Source organism: Netta rufina, assembly GCF_964035555.1.
Source record: "Netta rufina genome assembly, chromosome: 1".
NCBI classification, from domain to species: domain Eukaryota; kingdom Metazoa; phylum Chordata; class Aves; order Anseriformes; family Anatidae; genus Netta; species Netta rufina.
Window position 1 is genome coordinate 159,395,883 of NC_140123.1, and position 18,231 is coordinate 159,414,113.

General features: G+C 46.3%; 1 protein-coding gene across 1 annotated transcript; it reads right to left on the reverse strand.

Annotated features, from left to right (window-relative positions):
• Positions 1-607: 607 nt before the first annotated feature.
• On the reverse strand, positions 608-16,238 carry UBE2N (ubiquitin conjugating enzyme E2 N). Its single transcript, XM_084296730.1, has 4 exons — positions 16,144-16,238; positions 2,246-2,492; positions 1,917-2,057; positions 608-1,291 (listed from the first exon to the last, which is right to left on the reverse strand). Exons 1-4 carry the CDS (start codon positions 16,171-16,173, stop codon positions 1,251-1,253), a joined length of 459 nt encoding a protein of 152 aa, XP_084152856.1. The 5' UTR covers positions 16,174-16,238; the 3' UTR covers positions 608-1,250.
• Between the last annotated feature and the right edge of the window lie 1,993 nt (positions 16,239-18,231).

The window sequence follows — 18,231 nt, forward strand, 5'->3', positions numbered from 1 at the left end:
TTAAACAGACTGGCTCTTCAAGCAAGTAGCTTAATAAGGCTTGTAGAGTAAAACCAGTGGCAAGAGGCGCTAGCTAGAAGTGGTTAAGCAAACATCAGTCAATATACAAGCTGGCTGTAACAGTGGTTTCTACGCACACTGGTATTTCATGTTTATAGAGGACGGGAATTAAAGAAGTTAGAAAAGTGTGTAGCCTAACATTTGATGATAATCAAAGACAAGTTATGCAGATACTCACAATTAGTGCTGTCATTTCCTCTCAGCCTCCTATTTGATTATGCTCAATTTCCATAAAAATATGTATCAGTGCATTACTGAAATTATGATTAGTGGTTACAGAGACTTCTTGCCCCAAAAAAGTCACTCCAAATGTAATTTTGTATTAAATTGGGCAGGTAAGGGCACCCACATTACAAAAATTAATAGGAAGTCAGCAAACAGAAGCAAAGAATATCGTGAATTCCACCTCTTTACTCTTTAATCTGTCAGACTGGTGGTGAAGACAAATTGTCAATTCTGGATTCAATTTTTCTTTTTTTTTTTTTTAAATACGATTGTCACATTAGAGAAATGAAAACACAGCAAAATAAACTGTACAAAGGCAAAGTAGAATAACAAAAAATATTTTACTAAAACATAAGATTTACAGGAGATTTTCCAGACAAGCCATACAAAATGGTCACAAGCTTTTTCTTGGAGGGATTTTTTTCTACACTTGACAGCAGAATCACAATATTATTAGTGAAGGTGATGGATGTTTGTTTAATGTTCCCATTTTTTGTTCAAACAATGAAGCTTGTCCATCTACAGCGTCTAAGTTAGACTGGGCTAGAGGGTATATTCTAAAGTATAACTGGTTAGCTGCTTTTACCAATGCAATTAGCATCACCATAAAAAGGGAGGAGGAGCCCACGAAATTAAAACAAAAAGCCCCGCAGCTAACCCTGCCTACCTTCATTCACAGTGCTTATACTTAAACCATGATGGGATTAAAAGCAGAGATGTGCTGCTGCTTTTAAACAATTTCACAACAATCCAGATGATACTTCTAGCCTCTGCTCATGCGTTACAATAGTGAATTAGGACAAGACACAGATTTGCTAATGTGCATTTAATCACCAAAGGACTGAAGATGTCTGGGCTTTTATTCTGTAATGTTTCTAAGACTGTGTCCATTAAATGCAAACAAAAAAAGGAAGAGGTCTTGGCAGAACAGGAGAAGTGATGCACACTTGATGTTCAAAGCGCATTTAAATATTATTCATGGCATATAGCCTAGTCCATGCTCTGGCTGTAAAGAAAAAAATAAACGTTTAAGAAAAAAAGTATTTTTCAAGTTTTATTAAAGTCATTGATTATTTTATTTAACACCACTTTTACACTGCTGCTGTAAGTACACAAAATATCAGTTCTGAGACTTCGTGTGCAATTTTGACCCCCTAAAATATCTAAGATATAATACACAAACACTGACAGCTGCTGAAGCGGTCTGACTGCAGTGAAGCCAACAGTGAGAAGGTGTTAATGTAGTAATTCTTTCTATCCATTACAGCCTGCAACAGAGGCAGGTACGGAAGAGATGTACTTTCTGAACTAAATAATCTGTTTCTTAAACTTTACGCTAAAAATACAGATGCGCACTTTTATTTTACTATGAGTGCAAATTAGACACCCTTACAATTTAGGAACGTACAAGCTCAAGACAAAACAGATCTGTGTTCTTCTAGAAGGCTGCATTTACACTCTTGAATAGAGTGCTGCAGGCATTTTGAGGAAACTTGGACTACAACCACATGCAATAATTGCGTCTGCACATCGCAGGCATGGAACAGGAGGTCGGGATTTAAAACCCCAACCACTTAGTTATCAGCTCAATGTATTTCCTAAAGTTAGAAAAATAGTGTCAGATACGTCACCTGTTTCTATGGCTTGGGCTTCATTGGTCTTCCATTGCTCAGCTACATCGTTTGCTAGTGGATCATCTGGATTGGGAGCGCTTAACAAAGCCTGGATTGATAGCAGAACTGTACGGATCTGCAAAGCTGGGGACCATTTATCTAGAGAGACATTTATAGCAGTATGAAACACCACATTCACAGTCTACAGGAAAAAAACACAAGTTTTCCTCTCCCGAATTAAAGGGTAAGTTAAGTATTCTTGTAAACAAATTAGATCTCTTTTTAGGGTCAATCTACAAGTTCTGTACTTTATAAGATAAAAAGGGAGAAAATAAGGTCACACTTACCTTTCAAAATATCTAAACATATTCTTCCCAGCTTGTCTACGTTAGGGTGATAAATTTTGGTCATGAAACGTACTTTAGGAGCTGCCATTGGATATTCTTCTGGAAGGAATAGTTCAAGTTTAAATGTCCCACCCTCAAAGGGGGAATCCTGTGGACCTGCAATGACCACGTGAAAATAACGTGCGTTGCTTTCATCTGGTTCTGCTTTTATCCCAGGGACTGGCTCTGCCAGCAAGCGCTGGGTTTCCTAAAAGAAGGAAAAAAAAAAAGAGGCAATGTAACAAAGACACCCTGCTTAATATAGATTGTACAGGCTGCATTTATTTTAGAAGTATTTATCAGGAGTTATTTGACTACACCCACTGAAATTACCACATTAAATGAATATCTTAAAGTCAAAGAGCAGGATGTGGTGAACAGGTTAAAAAAAAAAAAAAAAAAAAAACTTTTTCCGATCTCTCAGCTGCTGAAACACCTCAGCACGCCTCAGCAGCACCAGGTAATAGATAACAACCTGTCCTAAGCAAACCTCTGAACTTCTGATTAAACTGCTGCCAAGCTTTTTTTTTTTTTCCCAGTATACATAAAGGCAATTTAAAGAATACCACAGTGAAGATACCAAAAGCATTTCCCATTCTACATTGACTAGGTAGAAGATTTACCAGAAGATTTACTCAAATATGAGTGGACAGGGTTATTAGGATGAGTATTTGTACTGGAATCAGAGCCAACTTTGAAGAACAGAAACTACTGCTCTGCTGCAATATTAAAGATGGTTAATATATTTATACATATACCTGTAAATAGCTTTTGTCCAAGCACATTCAGTCTACAAATAAGCGCATTTGAAGTTACTCTAACAACCAGTTGGAGACAGACAAGCTGTTCTGTAAGCAGCAGACTTAGGAGAGGCTGGTTTCCTACACAGATTTGGTTTCTTTGTTGCTCAACTCTTCTGCCTACAGCACTAATCCTACCCCAGACAGCGAGATGTGGCCATAGGCAAGAGCTGCCCACGTCCTGCCCATCCTGCTAATGCACCGAACACACTAAGCTCTGTACGTCTTTCCCTCTCCCCTGCTGCCAGTCTTCACAAGTCTTGTAAGCACCTTTCCATTGCTATAAAAAAAAAAAAAAAAAAAAAAAAAAAAAAGCTGGAACTGGCAAAAGGACACTAGGCAGGGACAAGAAGTTCTGCAGAAACCTCATTTCCTCAGGTAATTTTAGCCCCATTTCCTGCTTTTCCTCCAGCTTGTTTTCACTGTGTGCAGTTAATTTTATCACCACCTTTTTCCATGTTGACTTTCACAACGAAAAATCCTCCTGTTTCTGCTGAGGAAAAATGGTAACTTGTAGGTGTAATAGTAATTTATTACTCTAGTTTAATAGCATAGTTACTCCGTGGCTACAATAGCACTAAAACCAGCACAAAAAGCCTCTACTTCAGTTCTTCAAATGTAACTGGACTGTTACAATATTTGCATTTTGTTAAAATAAACTCGCACAGCACTCGTGCAGCTGTCCTGATGCCGTTAAATAACACCTCGTTTTAGCAAAAGATAATGGATGTACGAAGCAGGGAAGCCACAATAATTAACACAAAAATCCAAATAGTCATCTCAAATTCAACAAGTTCCCACAACTCCTAACACTGAGGTTATTGCCATGCACAAACACAAAAAATAGATTTATCTGGTCCAATTCCTTGTTGTGGCTACATGCTGTCTTCTTATCTGCACAGGGAGTAGCTGCCAATGCCACTTATACACATTACTTGAAGGGTGTCCGCGCTGCTCAAAGCTTTCTACATTCACTCATGCAAATATATTTTAAAGGATACGGGTGAATTTACTGCATATTCAGACTGAGAGCTGTTGGTTATTTCCCCGTACAGTAGTTTTGTAGAAGAGCAGTTCTAACCAGTACTTAAAGCTTTACTTTTACATGAGAGCCAGCGAGTAAGAAGCCATGGATTACCCCTGGAAAGGGGATAACAGTCTCCACTTCTTTGAGCATGTGTTTTGTAAAAGGGCTGCCGCAGGTAAATGCGCTAATTCAGATTTCCACCTACAAAGGATCATATACTTATGGCAGTTTGACACTTTTGGAAGAAGAAATAGCATCGTATGCCAAGTAAATGATTACAATGAGCCAGCTTGAAATTAACAAAACTTTATGAAAGAGGTCCGATTTTTTCAGCTTCTTCACAGCTGCTACCACCTGGACTTTGCCACCAGAGGTGCTAATTCCCATCTTTCTTATGGGTGTGCCTAAATTTTAGATGGAGCCAAGGCTCTCAAACATATATATATATATAATGGTGATTAAAGCCTTAAACATAGGAAGGCTTTTCAATAGGCGGGCTGACCTCAGCAGTCCCTAGCCCCCCCTCAGTCCCTCTGACCTCCCCCCTGCCTCCCCAGCTATGGCAGCATGCTGACGGCAACCGTACCACCGAGCCAAACCTGGCTTAAAATAACCCAGAATCAGCAGTCCTCTGGCAGCAGCATCAGCACTTCTACCTGCCAGCAGAGCTGGGGGAGCGACGTCTGGCTGTGAGCTGCACAAACCGCCACGAAAAGCCATTTGTCAGTAAACAATGAGAGCGCCCATGTACGAGAAAAATGGTTCCTTTGATAGGGCACGGCATCGTAGGGAAGGAGCTATGCCACTGCTAGCGTGTCTTCACGTTCAGATAGCCCTTCACGCCTCTACAGGATGCGGACGCAGTCATCTTGCTATGAGGTAATGCAGAAGAGGTGAGTATGAGAAAAATCATGTATGTTACATCGAGCTACACTGGTGTCAAGGCTATTTAGAGCCCGTGTGGAACATGGATATGAGAGGAAAAGCGCTTTGAACAAGCACGTCTTGCTTCCTGCACTCCACACGGAGCTCCAGCACCAGCAGCACAACTTGAACTGCTTCCAAACAGAGCCGAGGAGGAATACTTGCGAGGAGCCTGCGAGGGAAGTGGCTGACGCTCGTCTTTCACAGCGGTGGGGCTGTGACGCAGCCACCTGCCCAGCACTTCTCCACGGCACACACAACGACAGCCGTGGCTCCTCTCAGCACTCCCCACTTCTCTTTTATGCAGAAGCTGAGAGGTATCTCTGCATCAGAAGACGACTTTTTAAAACTCTATGCACTGACAAGCTTGCTAGACCATGGAAAAACGACAGAAAAACACTCATTGAGAGAATGTGAAGTGGTTTTACTTAAATATATAGACACCTGCCAAATTCTGACAGAAAACAAGACTTCTGTCCTTCAGTTATGAGGAAAGTTATAATATCCTTAATACATATTGGGCAGAACCATAGAAGAGTAGTAGAAAGGGGAAAATGAATCAAAATATTTCAAAGCCTATGCACATAAAGTCAAAAACAAACCCCTAAGTCACCCACAGAAGAGTCACCAAAAGCGGGGCTCGATCTACAAGAAGGAAGCGTTTAATCTCCTTTAACACGGTAATCCGATTTTGTAACTTTAGGTTACTTTCCCCTGGGGATGGTTCCCCCATGAAAACCAGTCTCTCTAACACCAGAAGAAAATAATCACCTCCAGTTAAACTTTTAAACATGCTACGTTTTTGAACTTAATCGGGAAGCTCAAGCGCACTCGATATTTCTCTTTCCCGTATCTCTTTGGGCAATCAGCTTTCTAATACCTTTTCAGCTGAGCAAGCAGCTCTTGTGCAAGCTGCTACTTCCCCCTTTCACCCCAGAATAGTTTTTGAACCTTTTGTCCAATTTCAGCTAGTTTCTTTAAGCTCTGTAAGATGTCAATGGCTAAGACAGAAATCACGCTCCGCGCTACTGATGGGAACGTCAGGAAAAGCCCCGATATGACTTGTGGTTTGGCCACTTCACTTCAAAACACATCCTGCTTCTTGCCCACCAAGGAAAGTGCCGGTAGGGATAAAATTGGAGCTAGGATACCCACATTTCAACCTGTAAAGAAGCACAAAAGGATCAGTTCACAGAAAACCAGGTTTTACAGTTCTGCTGCTAAGACAAGTGTGTTCGCAATACAGCGATTCATTTTGTCTTCACAGAAATACAAATTTCCATCTAAATAAGTGTTTCAGAACAGCATCTTACAGTGTTTCTTACTAGCTCTGCTCTAGCATACTGAAGTTTCACAGAAAGCATTAAGACATATTTTGAGCTCTAAAGCATTTAACAAAGCACCCCATGCATCCGTAAGTAGTTATTGCTATTTGCCGTACTCCGCAGCATTTTTAGAATGAGATCTCTTCTCCCTCTTACTTTTACTCCACTTTTTCCAGTTGAAGTTAATCTCACAGTTTTCATTGACTGAAGAAAATGAATAAGTAAGTGGAAAATGAAGATACATGCCAGTCAGTGCCTCCATAAAAAACCACTATCATTCACAACTGGTTACGCCCCCCCACAATTTTCTTTCTTATTTTTAATTAAGCGCTTAAAAGAAACACAGAAGTGTTGAAGGTGTTTTGACAAGCAGAAGTAAAGCTTTGCTTATTAACACAGGTGGCCTGAAGTAGAGTGACAGCTGATCTGGGTGGGACAGATGGTGGAGCTGACATTCTCTGCAGCTATTCTTCTATGAAGACATTAAACGGAAGACTAATTGTACCCGAGGGGGGAGAAAACCTCAACCTGTTTCTGCAGCAACCTGTGAGGACGAGGCAGCCCAGAAGAGCTCTGTGATGGTTAGCAGAGAGCAGGAGGGGAGAGTGGGGACTTTTTGGTTTGCCCGGACAGAGCAGCCACACAAACAAGATACTGATTTCAGTGTTTGGCTCTTTGAGCAATAGCCTTCATCATCCTGCTTTCAGTGGAAGAAGAAAAAAATACTGAAAAGCAGACAAGCACCAGGATACTCCTGCATCCACACCTGGAGCAAGACAGAGCCCCTCTTTAAGGGAGCCAACTGAACAAGAGAGAAGATGCTGCCACACAGACATGCATGAAAATCAAAATATAAAGCACATGGAGATACCACTGTAAAAGAAGGAACCCATTAGAAATACACCCTTATTTTCATCCATTCTAGTCCTACAACAGTCTTTATAAAAGCCTCAAGTTGCCAAGACCTCAGCCAAAACAACAAAAAAACAATATCACTACATCTACAACTCTGGAAGACAAAAAGCTTCAGTAGTGTACTTCAGAAGCCTTACTTGCTATCAGCCCCGTGGCAGCACCAAACGATGGCACACTGGCAATCAGAAGGCTTGTCTGGTAAAGGCCATTCCAGCAGAGAAGAAAGAAATTGTTACATGGGATTAGGCAATTTTTACAGTTTCTTCATTGCTTTTTATACTACAGTGCTGTATTCTTTGCTTGGAAAAATGAGTGCAATTCCCTTCCCTGTACTTTGTCTGTAGTTAACCACCACCAATTTCATGTTGCCTACCAAGGGATGGTGGCTAAAATAGGTAATAAAGGAAAAATCAGCATCTAACATCTACAAAATACAGAAGAAAAAAAGAAACACTAAAACAACTGTCTGAAGACTTCCAGAATTTCAGAAAGAAATTGCAAAGGCAGCACAAACTACCTCAGTGAAGAAATCCAAACTCAATGTCTTCAGCCAGAGTTGCTCTGCTTTGCAATGTATCTGTCTGATGCTCAGCTTCTCATCACCCCCGTTTTCTTCTTTCACATTCAGTATTACTGCTATACAGGTAACGCTGGTAACAAAAACCTGCACATTAATCCATAAACATAGCTAAACACAGAAGATTTTAGAGAGATGTTACAGTTGGAGGAATACACTTGGGACACAACTTACTGCCGCCCTTTGCTCTACTCAGTCCTTTACTATCAACTGTTAGATCACCCAGCGAAATTCATCCAGTCCACTACAACAAGAGGAACCTAGGGAAATCCAGACACCGTACAGAGCCTGAACACTTTCAGCTGCTGAGTGAGTGGCCACCAGGGGGAAGGAACAAGGAAAGCTGTGGGGTTTTCCTACTTCAGCCTGTTGGGCACCAACACTTGTCTGCATGGCGGTCTCTTGACCTCGTGGTGAAGCACAGCCTGTAGCCAAGCCAACCGGGGGGGGGGAAATAAAAATAAAAATTACAAGAGAGAGAAGTCCGTGGGCTGTCCCACCACACGCCCATGCAAAGGAAGAGCTGTGCCGACCACGAGGAGGGGGCAACAGCATGGTGTCAGAAGGGTGGGAGAGGAGATGGCTCCGGCCGTGGCGGCAGGACAGGCAGGTGACAGCCTGGAAGGAAACGCAGAGGCTCCTCCTCGTCCCGGAGGAAGAGGCTTAACTACCAGGAGTGCTAATTTCAGCACCAGATGGCAAACGGCTACATTAAAGCATTCACCCATCTCCGGGGTCCTAAGCACCAAGGGCTCTGTGTATCTTCTTACTCGCTATCAGGTTATCTAGCAGCTTCTGGCAGCACCAACAGCACAGGGAGAGGATCCTCATGCCTGGCAGCTCAGTGCCAGTACCGTGATGATGTAACAACACCGAGCATCCCAGAGTTCAACACAGCCGTGATAAAACTGCTCTGGAAGTTGCAGGCGTTGCAGAAGTTGTCTGGAAGTTGTGGAAGAAAACATCACCAAGGCCTCTTATCCAGGCAGAGAACGCTGTGGCTACCACAGCTGTTCAGTATTTAGGCTTCTCGAGTGCTGCAACACCACACCTTCCTGCAAGGTCTCGGGGGAATTACTCTTATTTTCATCAGCACAACTCCCTGCACAGCCGCCAGGCCACTTCCCTTCGCTGCCACCCAGCAGGATGGAGCTTACAGCCCTGAGGCTTTCTCAGGCCAAGGCAAGGCACAAGCCCTCTTCAATCCTCTCCAGGCAGTGAAACATTTTAGCTACTACCCATCCCTACCTGCAAGTCCAACCTACCCTCAACGGCTGCGTCCAGGGAGCACAGACGATGGATCCACATCCTTCTTTTAAAGGATCACCTGCAACAGAAGTTCCAGCTCCCAGTGCTTACTGCTGCCCCCTCGCCAGGCACTGCCATCCCTCAGCCCTACTGAAAAGCACATCCCGCCAGCACACATTACTCCACGCTGTATAAATCAGCTGGGCTCTTACCTGCAATTTTAACCCAAAAACGTTGGCTGACAGCACAAACTGCCATCACCTAGCAGAGGACAGCAACTCTCAGCAGAAGGAGGGACAAACAGCTGGCACTGGCTGCAGGCAGAGCTCCTGCCACCAAAACGCCGAGGCCAAGGGGCAGGAGGAGGCACCGCAGGCACCAGGGCACTTATCCCAGGTGGCTCACAGGGCAGCCCACGGAGCAGGCTCGAACTGCCACATCCAGAAGCACTTTGGAGAGGATGTGGTGGAGAGCTCAAGTTTGTACTGGGTCTGGCTGGGACGTTACCTTTCCCTGCAGCAGCCCACACAGTGCTGGGCTCTGCACTTGTAGCTGGAACAGCAGTGTTATCACACCAGTGTTGTGTCTGCTGCTGGGCAGTGCTGGCACAGCATCGGGACTTTCTCCAGCCCTCCTAGGGGGTGGGCAAAAAGTGAGAAGAGAAACATCACCAGGGCAGCTGACCTAAACCAGCCAAAGGGATATTCCATACCATGTGGTGTCACACTCAGCAATAAAAGGGGGAAACAGGAAGAAGAGGGGAGGGGTGGGCTCTCGTTGGGAAAACATTGGGCCTCCTCCCGAACACCGGCTACATGCGTTGAGGCCCTGCTTCAAGGACGTGGTCAAGCATTGCTTGTTGGTGGGAAGCAGAGAGTAATTTCTTTCCTCTGCACTTCCACATAGCCTTTGTTTTTCTTTTTTTTTCCCCTTTCCCTTTAGTTAAATTGTTTAGTTAATATTTCCTTAATAATTATTTTTTCCCTTTAATTAAATTATCCTTATCTCAGCCCGTGAGTTGTTCTTTACTTTACTTCTTCTCTTCCTCATCTAAGGAGGGGCAGTGAGAGAGCGGTTGTGGTGTTTAGCTGCCGAGCACGGTAAAACCACCACAAAGCTCTACAGATGACACTGCGAGTTAGAGTTGAACAACAACAAAAAGAGACAGAAAATGAAAGCCACCAGCTCCACTTTCTGCTGTAGCAGAGAGAACACTTACCACTTGGAGGGCACCACACACCCCGATTTATGTGGGAAAAGGGAAAAAACAAAAGATATCCTTCAGTTTAGCTAATTGCTGATCAGTCACTTGTCAATATTTGCTCCCTAGGGAAGAGCCAACATTTCCCACCAAGTTCTCCAGGAAGATTTCTAAGGCAAAGCAATAAAATCTATTTTTGCTATATGTTACACCAAAGTTCTGCTCTGAATGACTGGGAATCAGTGCTAACCCACTATCTTGGTTCCTCGTTGCTCCAGATGTTGACTGTGCAGTTAAGTGAAACCCTTCTCCCTGCTACTTCAGCCCACCAGTCCTTCTTAACCAGCTCAGCTCACATCTGTGCCTGTGTCCACCTTCCCTCACAACCCACGAGGGTCTATCTGAGTGGGAAGCCGTACCCCGAGCAGCAGGGCTCGTTCGTGCAGTCACATGCAGCCCTTTCATCAGCCCGAGCAGTAGCAAAGTCAAACAAATGAGATCACAGAATGATTTGGCTTAAGGAATAACCTTTACTGCAGAGTTCGGAGCCAAAGCAGTCCCTTGGTCCAAGCTTGCTGCAGCAGCACACGCTTTTTTGTGCCAGCACAGCCCAGGTTAACACTGTTTACACAGCACGGCGGGCCAACGAGAACCGCAGGCTGACCACCTTGAGAACTTCTGGTCATCTGACTTCACAGGGTGGCAGCTTTCCCACCTCGTGCTGGCTGCCTGCAGAACCACAGGAGCACAGCACCAGCTCCAGCGCTTCAGTTCGGAGCACATACGGTACACGTTTATTTCCTATCTTTACTCTGATCACAGAAGCCCCTTGCCAGCTACCACTACCTTTATGCTCCAGCTCCAGCGAGTAGTTTGGCCTCATTTTCTGACACGAACCAGAAGCTAACGGTTTCAGTTGCACAGGGCTAAACTGAAAGCAGCACACTGGCACACGGACAAGTTATAATTACTCGCTGAATGGCAACTCGTTCACGTTCTTTCAGCGTGGGATAGAGAGGAAGATCGCACTTCACCACAAGCTGATGGCTTGCACAGAAGAAGGTAAACTGCACGCGTGTTTTCGCTTTGACAAGGCAGCAGGAGACATGAAGAAAGTTGTCAGTCAAAATTGTCTTCTACAGACACGGATAAAGCTGCATCAGAAAACCACAAAGACTTCACCCAGTAACTTTTTCTAACAGCACATCGCATTTTGGCACAGGCTCTTCCAGGCTCTATCATTTCATTAGCTACAATTAAGAAAACAAATTTGTTACCCAGGCGAACGCCTTGCTGCCTGCCAGATCTCAAAATGTTTAGATGAGAATTGCAACGCTGTAAAACAGCTGCGTTGGAGAAAGTCTCCTGAAAATGCTCTCCGTCTTTTAGGAACCGAAGAATTACCAATAAAGCCCATTAAACTTTAACGCAGAGGTCAGACATCGTAAAGAGAAGGCTGTGCTCGTGGTTTCCAGCAGCTGGGCTGCACGCAGATGCCTCTGCTTCTTGCCCGGGGTGTGGGCACCCCACCTGCCTGCTGGGGCTGCTGCCCCCCAACACTCACCCGGGGAGGACACTGCGTGGGTCAGCACCGCTCTCCCCTGACAGCATCCCCAGATTTTCTGCAGCAGATTACGGGATTTTGGAACTGTGAAGCTGAGATCCTATGCAAATTCCTCGAGGATTATCTGGGTGCTAGCACAGATCAAGCTTTTTACGGTGCATCTGCAGCTACAGTAGAGCCAGGCACAAGTGACTGCAGTACGCTAATAGCGCAAACCCTTGCAAACTGTGTGCAAAGTGATCATAAAACACTGCCATCAATACTAGAAGTTTATTTTACTATATATTTGTATCTCAAAGGTGCTCAATGACTATATAAGAAGGTACTCCAAAAAAAAAAAAATTTTGCCTCTAGCTGGATTATTTGCCGTTCTTTCTTCCGAGTTTGTCCTCTGGTTTCTACCACAAGCTTCTGTAAAGAAAAGGCTACGGAAAGTTAGCGGTGTTCTCTCTGAGACCTTTTATTAAGGCTTCACACTTTCCATTTGAGGCCGGCTCCTTGGTGAAACTTCACCATATTCTTACCCTCTGGGGCTGGGTCTCCCTCTCAGCCTTCCCCAACCCCACAAAACCCATCCGTGCCAGCAGCCCCCAGGCTGCCACACCTGCCTCAGCACCCTGCACTGCCACGGCCAGCCCAGACTGTGCTCGAGGGCTGGCAAAAAGACTCTGAGGGGTCACGAAGCACAGAGCGTATATCACCCTCCTACGGCTGCTGGAGATTCAAAAAAATTCTGAAAAATTCAAAGTTTCCATCCTTCTGTCAAATGTGAAGTTCTCCACAAGATCCTAACAGCATACACGGGGCAAAACACATTTCAAAGACCAAATATCCAGCTTCTCTGGTGAAGGCCAAGGAACTGCTCTGACCAGAAGTGATCTATTTTCTACACCACGCCACCACTCAGACTCAAAATACCACTGAAAGATATTAAATAGAGAAGAGTGGACATAAATTTAGAATTGTTTATCCAAGAAACAAAGAAAGGCCCAGAAGCGTCAGAGAAATCAAGAAGTAATGGCAACCTTAAACAGCCTTTCTTCATGGGAAAAGTATGCCACGGCAGTCCATAGCTTTCAAGATCAAGCAAGCAACTTCTAGCCAGGCAAGAGGCCGTCAGTGAACTTAAGGACCCCTAGATAGTTTCAGAAGTTGCAGGCTGAATACCTGATTTATATTAAAAAAAAAAAAAAAGACACAGGTAAAGCAGATCATACTTACCTCTAGAGCAGAGTTCTGCACGTGCCTGTCTCCACATACACCACCAGAATCTCTGTAAAACCTCCCAAAAAGTTTACTTTCCGAGGTAATGTTTTATAACTGCAGTCCAAGCGTTACCCAGACTCTCAAAAAAAATACTGCAAGAAGGAGCTCACTGGCAGTGATGAGGAAATGGCTTCTTATGCTAAACAGCAAGGAAGGAATATCTCAGAAAATAACACTACCGTGCAGGGGAGGAAATCAGAGCCCAATAGCTTCACACTGATAAACTCCTTAACAGAAAAAAAAAAAAAAAGTTTGAAGAAACGCCACATACTGCTTCAGCTGTTTTGTTTCACGATAGGAGCAGCTGCAGTGATTTCACAAAAGTGTTTCTAGCAGCTGGTTACACAGTTAACACGGACCTGGACACCAAAGCATGAATGATGAGATCACTGCAGCAGCGAAAACGGCAGAGAAAAACATTTCAAAAAGATGACACAAGGCAACATTGCCCGTCCCATTCAGATACACTGACTGCACTTGACACAGAAATGAGGTGGTTTGAATGTCAGCCAAAAAAAAAAAAAAAATCAGATGCAATTCAACTCCTTACTCCACTGGAGCTACGTGACTTTGCAACACAGGACATAATTGGTGTAATAAATGCTTGAAAGTACAAATTTCTGGGTTTATTTGTCATGTACATTGCAAAGAGTCACTTTGAATACTGTGCAGCAGGAGAACAGCATGCAGTCCACCACAGAGACACAGCTCTAAGTGAGCACACCACACCACGTCTTCTTAGATGAACAGATTTTCCTCACAAACTGACTCTCCAGAGGACCCTTGGCATTAGGCTACTGAAGAAAATAAAGATACCTGCTCTCTATTCACAACAGAAAAGTTTCTCCAATTCCAGTTTTACATCCAAGGACTCAAATGTCATTTTCTGCTCAACATTTGCTATGTGTTAACGCTGTAAGCCATACCTCTAAAGCAAGTCATCTCCTGAGCTTACAGATCATCCACCCCACTTATTTAAAGCCCGTGTTCCTAAGTAATTGGCATATAGCGAGCCAGGAGTGATCCTTTACCTTCGGTAAGGAATACTTCACCACGTCTACACCGTCACCTTTCAAATGAGCATGGGGCAGCACTGCAAGTATAAATAGAGCTCCCTGCTGAGCCGAGGAGAGCGCGGGGCCGCCTGTCACCCCGAGGGCCAGGCCATGTGCCAGCAGCACGGCACCACCAGGAGCACCTCGGGCAGCTGCTGGGCTCTGCGTCCCGGGCTGCTGTGGGCAGGGGCTCCTCCACCCAGCTGGCCACTGCTGCGCCTCCCCCAGCTCAGGATGTGGATCAAGGCAAAAAGGGCTTCTGCTAACAGGATCCTTAGTGAACTGGAGAGAGAAATGGCTTCTGATGGAGCATCTGGTGACTGCAGCTCGTTTAGCCTTCAGTAGCCCTTCGCTGTCCTCTGACCCATCTTTCTCTTCCTTTTCCTTTCCTCATCTTTCAAATTCACACTAGCAGTGAAGCTCATTTACTGCCCTCCACGTAAGGCGACCAACACTGGGATACGTAACTCCAACATTAGGATAGCAACCATCAAATCCACCCTCATCTGAGACTCCTGAAGACTCAAGCAGACTTACTGCTCGCCTGCAGCTCTGCAGCTGTGATAACACTACTTTCTGCATTCAGGACTGCAGTGACTAGTCAGATTCAAACCCTAGACCATACACCCATCTGATGTCCTAATGCACGCACAGCATGAGATATACAGCCATCCAACACAACCAAATCAAGACTCAAAAGCTCTCTGGACTGCATGCAGACAACCCATAACGCATACACAGGGCACAACCCGCAGCACACACTGCCCTGTAAGAGACACTACTCCTGGTGTGGTCTAAGGAAGACCCCTTGGAAGAAAACCTGGAGTTCCTAGGACTCTGCTGGTGGGAGCGTGTGTCCGCCCATCCATCTCCAAGGATGGGATAAAACGTTCCTGTGCCATCATCTATATTGGAAAGAGAGCTGTGAGCATTGCTCTACGCTTTTTTCCTAAAAGAAACTGAAAATCCAAAAGTGCCAAGAAGGAAACGTATGTACCAGCTTACAAGTGGGTGCGCTTCTTGGCTGCACGCAGGAAAATTGTCAAAAGCTACAGAAAAACCTAGGCATCAGCTCCACGAGTGAGCTCTCATCACATCTCTGCGATGAATCCTGGTTCTGCTGTATTATGAAACTGCTTTCTCGCACCTGAAATACGTTCAGCATTGTACATGTATGCTGTGCACCAAGGCAGCTGGATGACCACACTCAGATCTGTGTTACAAACGCTTCGTTTCTGAGCAGCACAAACTGCTTTGACACACAACGAGTCCTAAGCCTGTCTTATTTTTACCTCGTCTCCTCTGTCACCTACCACACAAATTGATCTTTTTAACAACGATCCAGTTTTATTTTTGCATCAGTTACTCCCCACACGCCGCGTTACGGTGTTTCGGGGCGGCCGGCCGCTTTGCCTGCCCAGCCAGGAGAGCCTCGCAGCACCGCCGGCCACTTCTGACATTCATTCATTCGGCGCAGAAACGGGGCGCTATCCATTTCCCCTGACCCTAACGCAGCCAGCCGGTAACCCACCTACAGCCACCCACCGACCCCGGGCTGAGGGCCCCCAGCCCCATCACCGCCGATGGGGCAGGGCCGGGGGCGCCCAGCCCAGCGCCCACCCACCCCCGGGGGCCGCGGGCCGGCAGCGGGCCCGGCTCAGCCCCGGTGCGGCTCCACCGGGCTCAGCCCACGCTGGAACCGGCCCCGAGCCCGGCGGGGAGCGCCCCGGCGGACCCCGAGCCCGGCGGGGAGCAGCAGCCGCGGGCAGGGCCCTCACGGCCGGGCAGGGCCGCGCTGCGCCGGGATGGGGCCGGGCCCGGGGGGGGGAGGACGGGGAGGGGAAAGGAGGGGAAGGGAGGGCGGGGGGCGCGCCCCGGTGCCCCCAGGAGCCGCTCGCCGGCAGCGGGAGGGCGCAGGGGGCCGGGGGGGAGCCGCGGGGGGCGCGGGCGGCGGCACCTTGATGATCCTGCGGGGCAGCCCGGCCATCTTGTCTCGTCGGGAGCAGCCTGGCGGGCTCGCCTCCGCTCGCCGATCGCGCACAGCCGGAAGCCGCCCGCGCCGCGCTTCCGCCAGCACCGCCCTCGGCGCGGCACGCCGGGCAATGTAGGCCCCGGCCGGCCGCGGGGGCCGCGCCCCGCGCCCACAGGGCGGGGGCGTCCTCGCTCCTGTTGGTCCTATTCTTGGCCCTATTTCGGCATCTAGAGTGTCACAGAAGCACCTCCAAACACAGTACCCTTGTGTATAAAGCCCCTCTAAGTGAATTTCCATCCTTCTCGATAGGTCACTCACACAAGCACCATCATCTCCCCAGCGCCCTGTCCCGCCCAGCCCCACAGCTGCAGTAGCGCCAGCAGCGACACCCGGCGCTATCGCTGCTGCACGGGTGGGACATGAAAGCACCGAGAGGGGAAGGCACCGCCAGAGGTTAGCGAGCAGCACGGCCGGGAACAGGATGCTGCGCGCACGGCTCCCTGTCAAGTGCTGTCTCCCGGGTCATAAACAGGGCTTGTGGGTGACCCACGCCGTGGTGGAAAGGAAAGGTCTCGGACACTGGCAAATCCGGACCGCATAACTGCTGACACACTCCTATCACAAATGTGGTCTATGTCCTAAAATTTAAGCATTTATATCAACACATATTGTGTGGCTGCAATAACACGTCAGATACGGTGTGTCCCCCTCCTTAAGATTAATTACAGAACATCCTGAGTGGGAAGGCCCCACAAGGAGCATCCTGGCTCCCCACAGATCAACCCCAAAATCAATCACGTCTGAGAGCATTGTCCAAACGCTTCTCCAAATGCAGGCTCAATGCCATGACCACTGCCCTGAGAAGCCTGTCCCAGTGCCCAACCACCCTCTGGGTGCAGAACCTTGCCCTAACCCCCAGCCTGACCCTCCCCTGTCCCAGCTCCATGCTGTTCCCTCGGGTCCTGTCACTGTCCCCAGAGAGCAGAGCTCAGCGCCTGCCCCTCCGCTCCCCTCCCGCAGGCCGCCATGAGGCCTCCCCTCAGTCTCCTCTAAGCTGAAAACTTCACCCTCCCCACAATACTTCCCCAAAACATACCTAGTTTTCCTTCTTTATCCTTCACGCTACAGAAGGTAACTAACAACTACATTGTTGTTCTACGCTATTTGATCTCCTTAGCTGTTGAATAGAGCAGTAATTCCAATAAATTCATGAATTAATTCATGACCAGAAAAAAAAAAAAAAAAAAAACGTAATTACTGTGCACTCTCATGTACATCTTTGTCCCTTTAAACACTTTGTTGCTCTCCTAAATTAATGGATATAACTTTCTATGAAGTCAATAAAATCAACAATAACGTGACATACAGCAAGAAAAGTGCATGGAAGCACATTTGCAGAATTGGAGCTTAAAGGACTCATCAATAACACACCCTCATCCTGCAGTGGAGAAGGGTGAGTTCATTTGCATTCATTACTGAGCTTGTGAAATGGCTGTGTTTAGATGTGGTCCTTCAGCAAAGGCCGGTCTTGCTAGTTATACCTACCTTTAATTGTGGATTTTCCTTTTTACTTTACTACAGCTTGTTGCTACTACTTAACTAGACTGAGTGTGTACTTCTGTATACTCAGTGACTTCGTACGACTTGCCATCTCATCTAAAAAAGGTGAAATGGTGATCTCTACCCAAAAAAAAAAAAAAAAAAAAGGTAGAAAAAAAGCCTTTCTAAGATATGTTTCTTCAGTTGGATGTTTGCCTTTTTTTTTTTCCTTGCTTCATATATTACAGTATCTATAGCATATCTGGTGCCTAACAGCAAATTATTATAACCTAGGCTGTTAGGGCTCTCCTTCTGAGGATGCACAGTGCTTTCATGTTTGATTCTGGTGGCAGCAGTCTTGGTGATTTACTAGTTGGTTGATTTTTTTCACACAGAGATGTGGAGTCCCTTGCAAATGACTGTAGCACAGCTTCCTACCCCTAAACAAAAAATACTGTATTCGAGATGTTCTTTGCATGGGCAAAAGTAAACCTCAGACCTGGGCTCACGTGGATGGTTTAGATCCTATGTGGT

Coding starts and splice junctions, on each gene's coding strand:
- UBE2N (XM_084296730.1), bottom strand. CDS start 16,173: ATGGCCGGGCTGCCCCGCAGGATCATCAAG. Junction 2,493..16,143: donor TGCCCCGCAGGATCATCAAG/GTGCCGCCGCCC, acceptor TCCTTCTTTTAG/GAAACCCAGCGCTTGCTGGC. Junction 1,292..1,916: donor AGCCCAAGCCATAGAAACAG/GTGACGTATCTG, acceptor TTTTCTTTACAG/CCAGAGCATGGACTAGGCTA.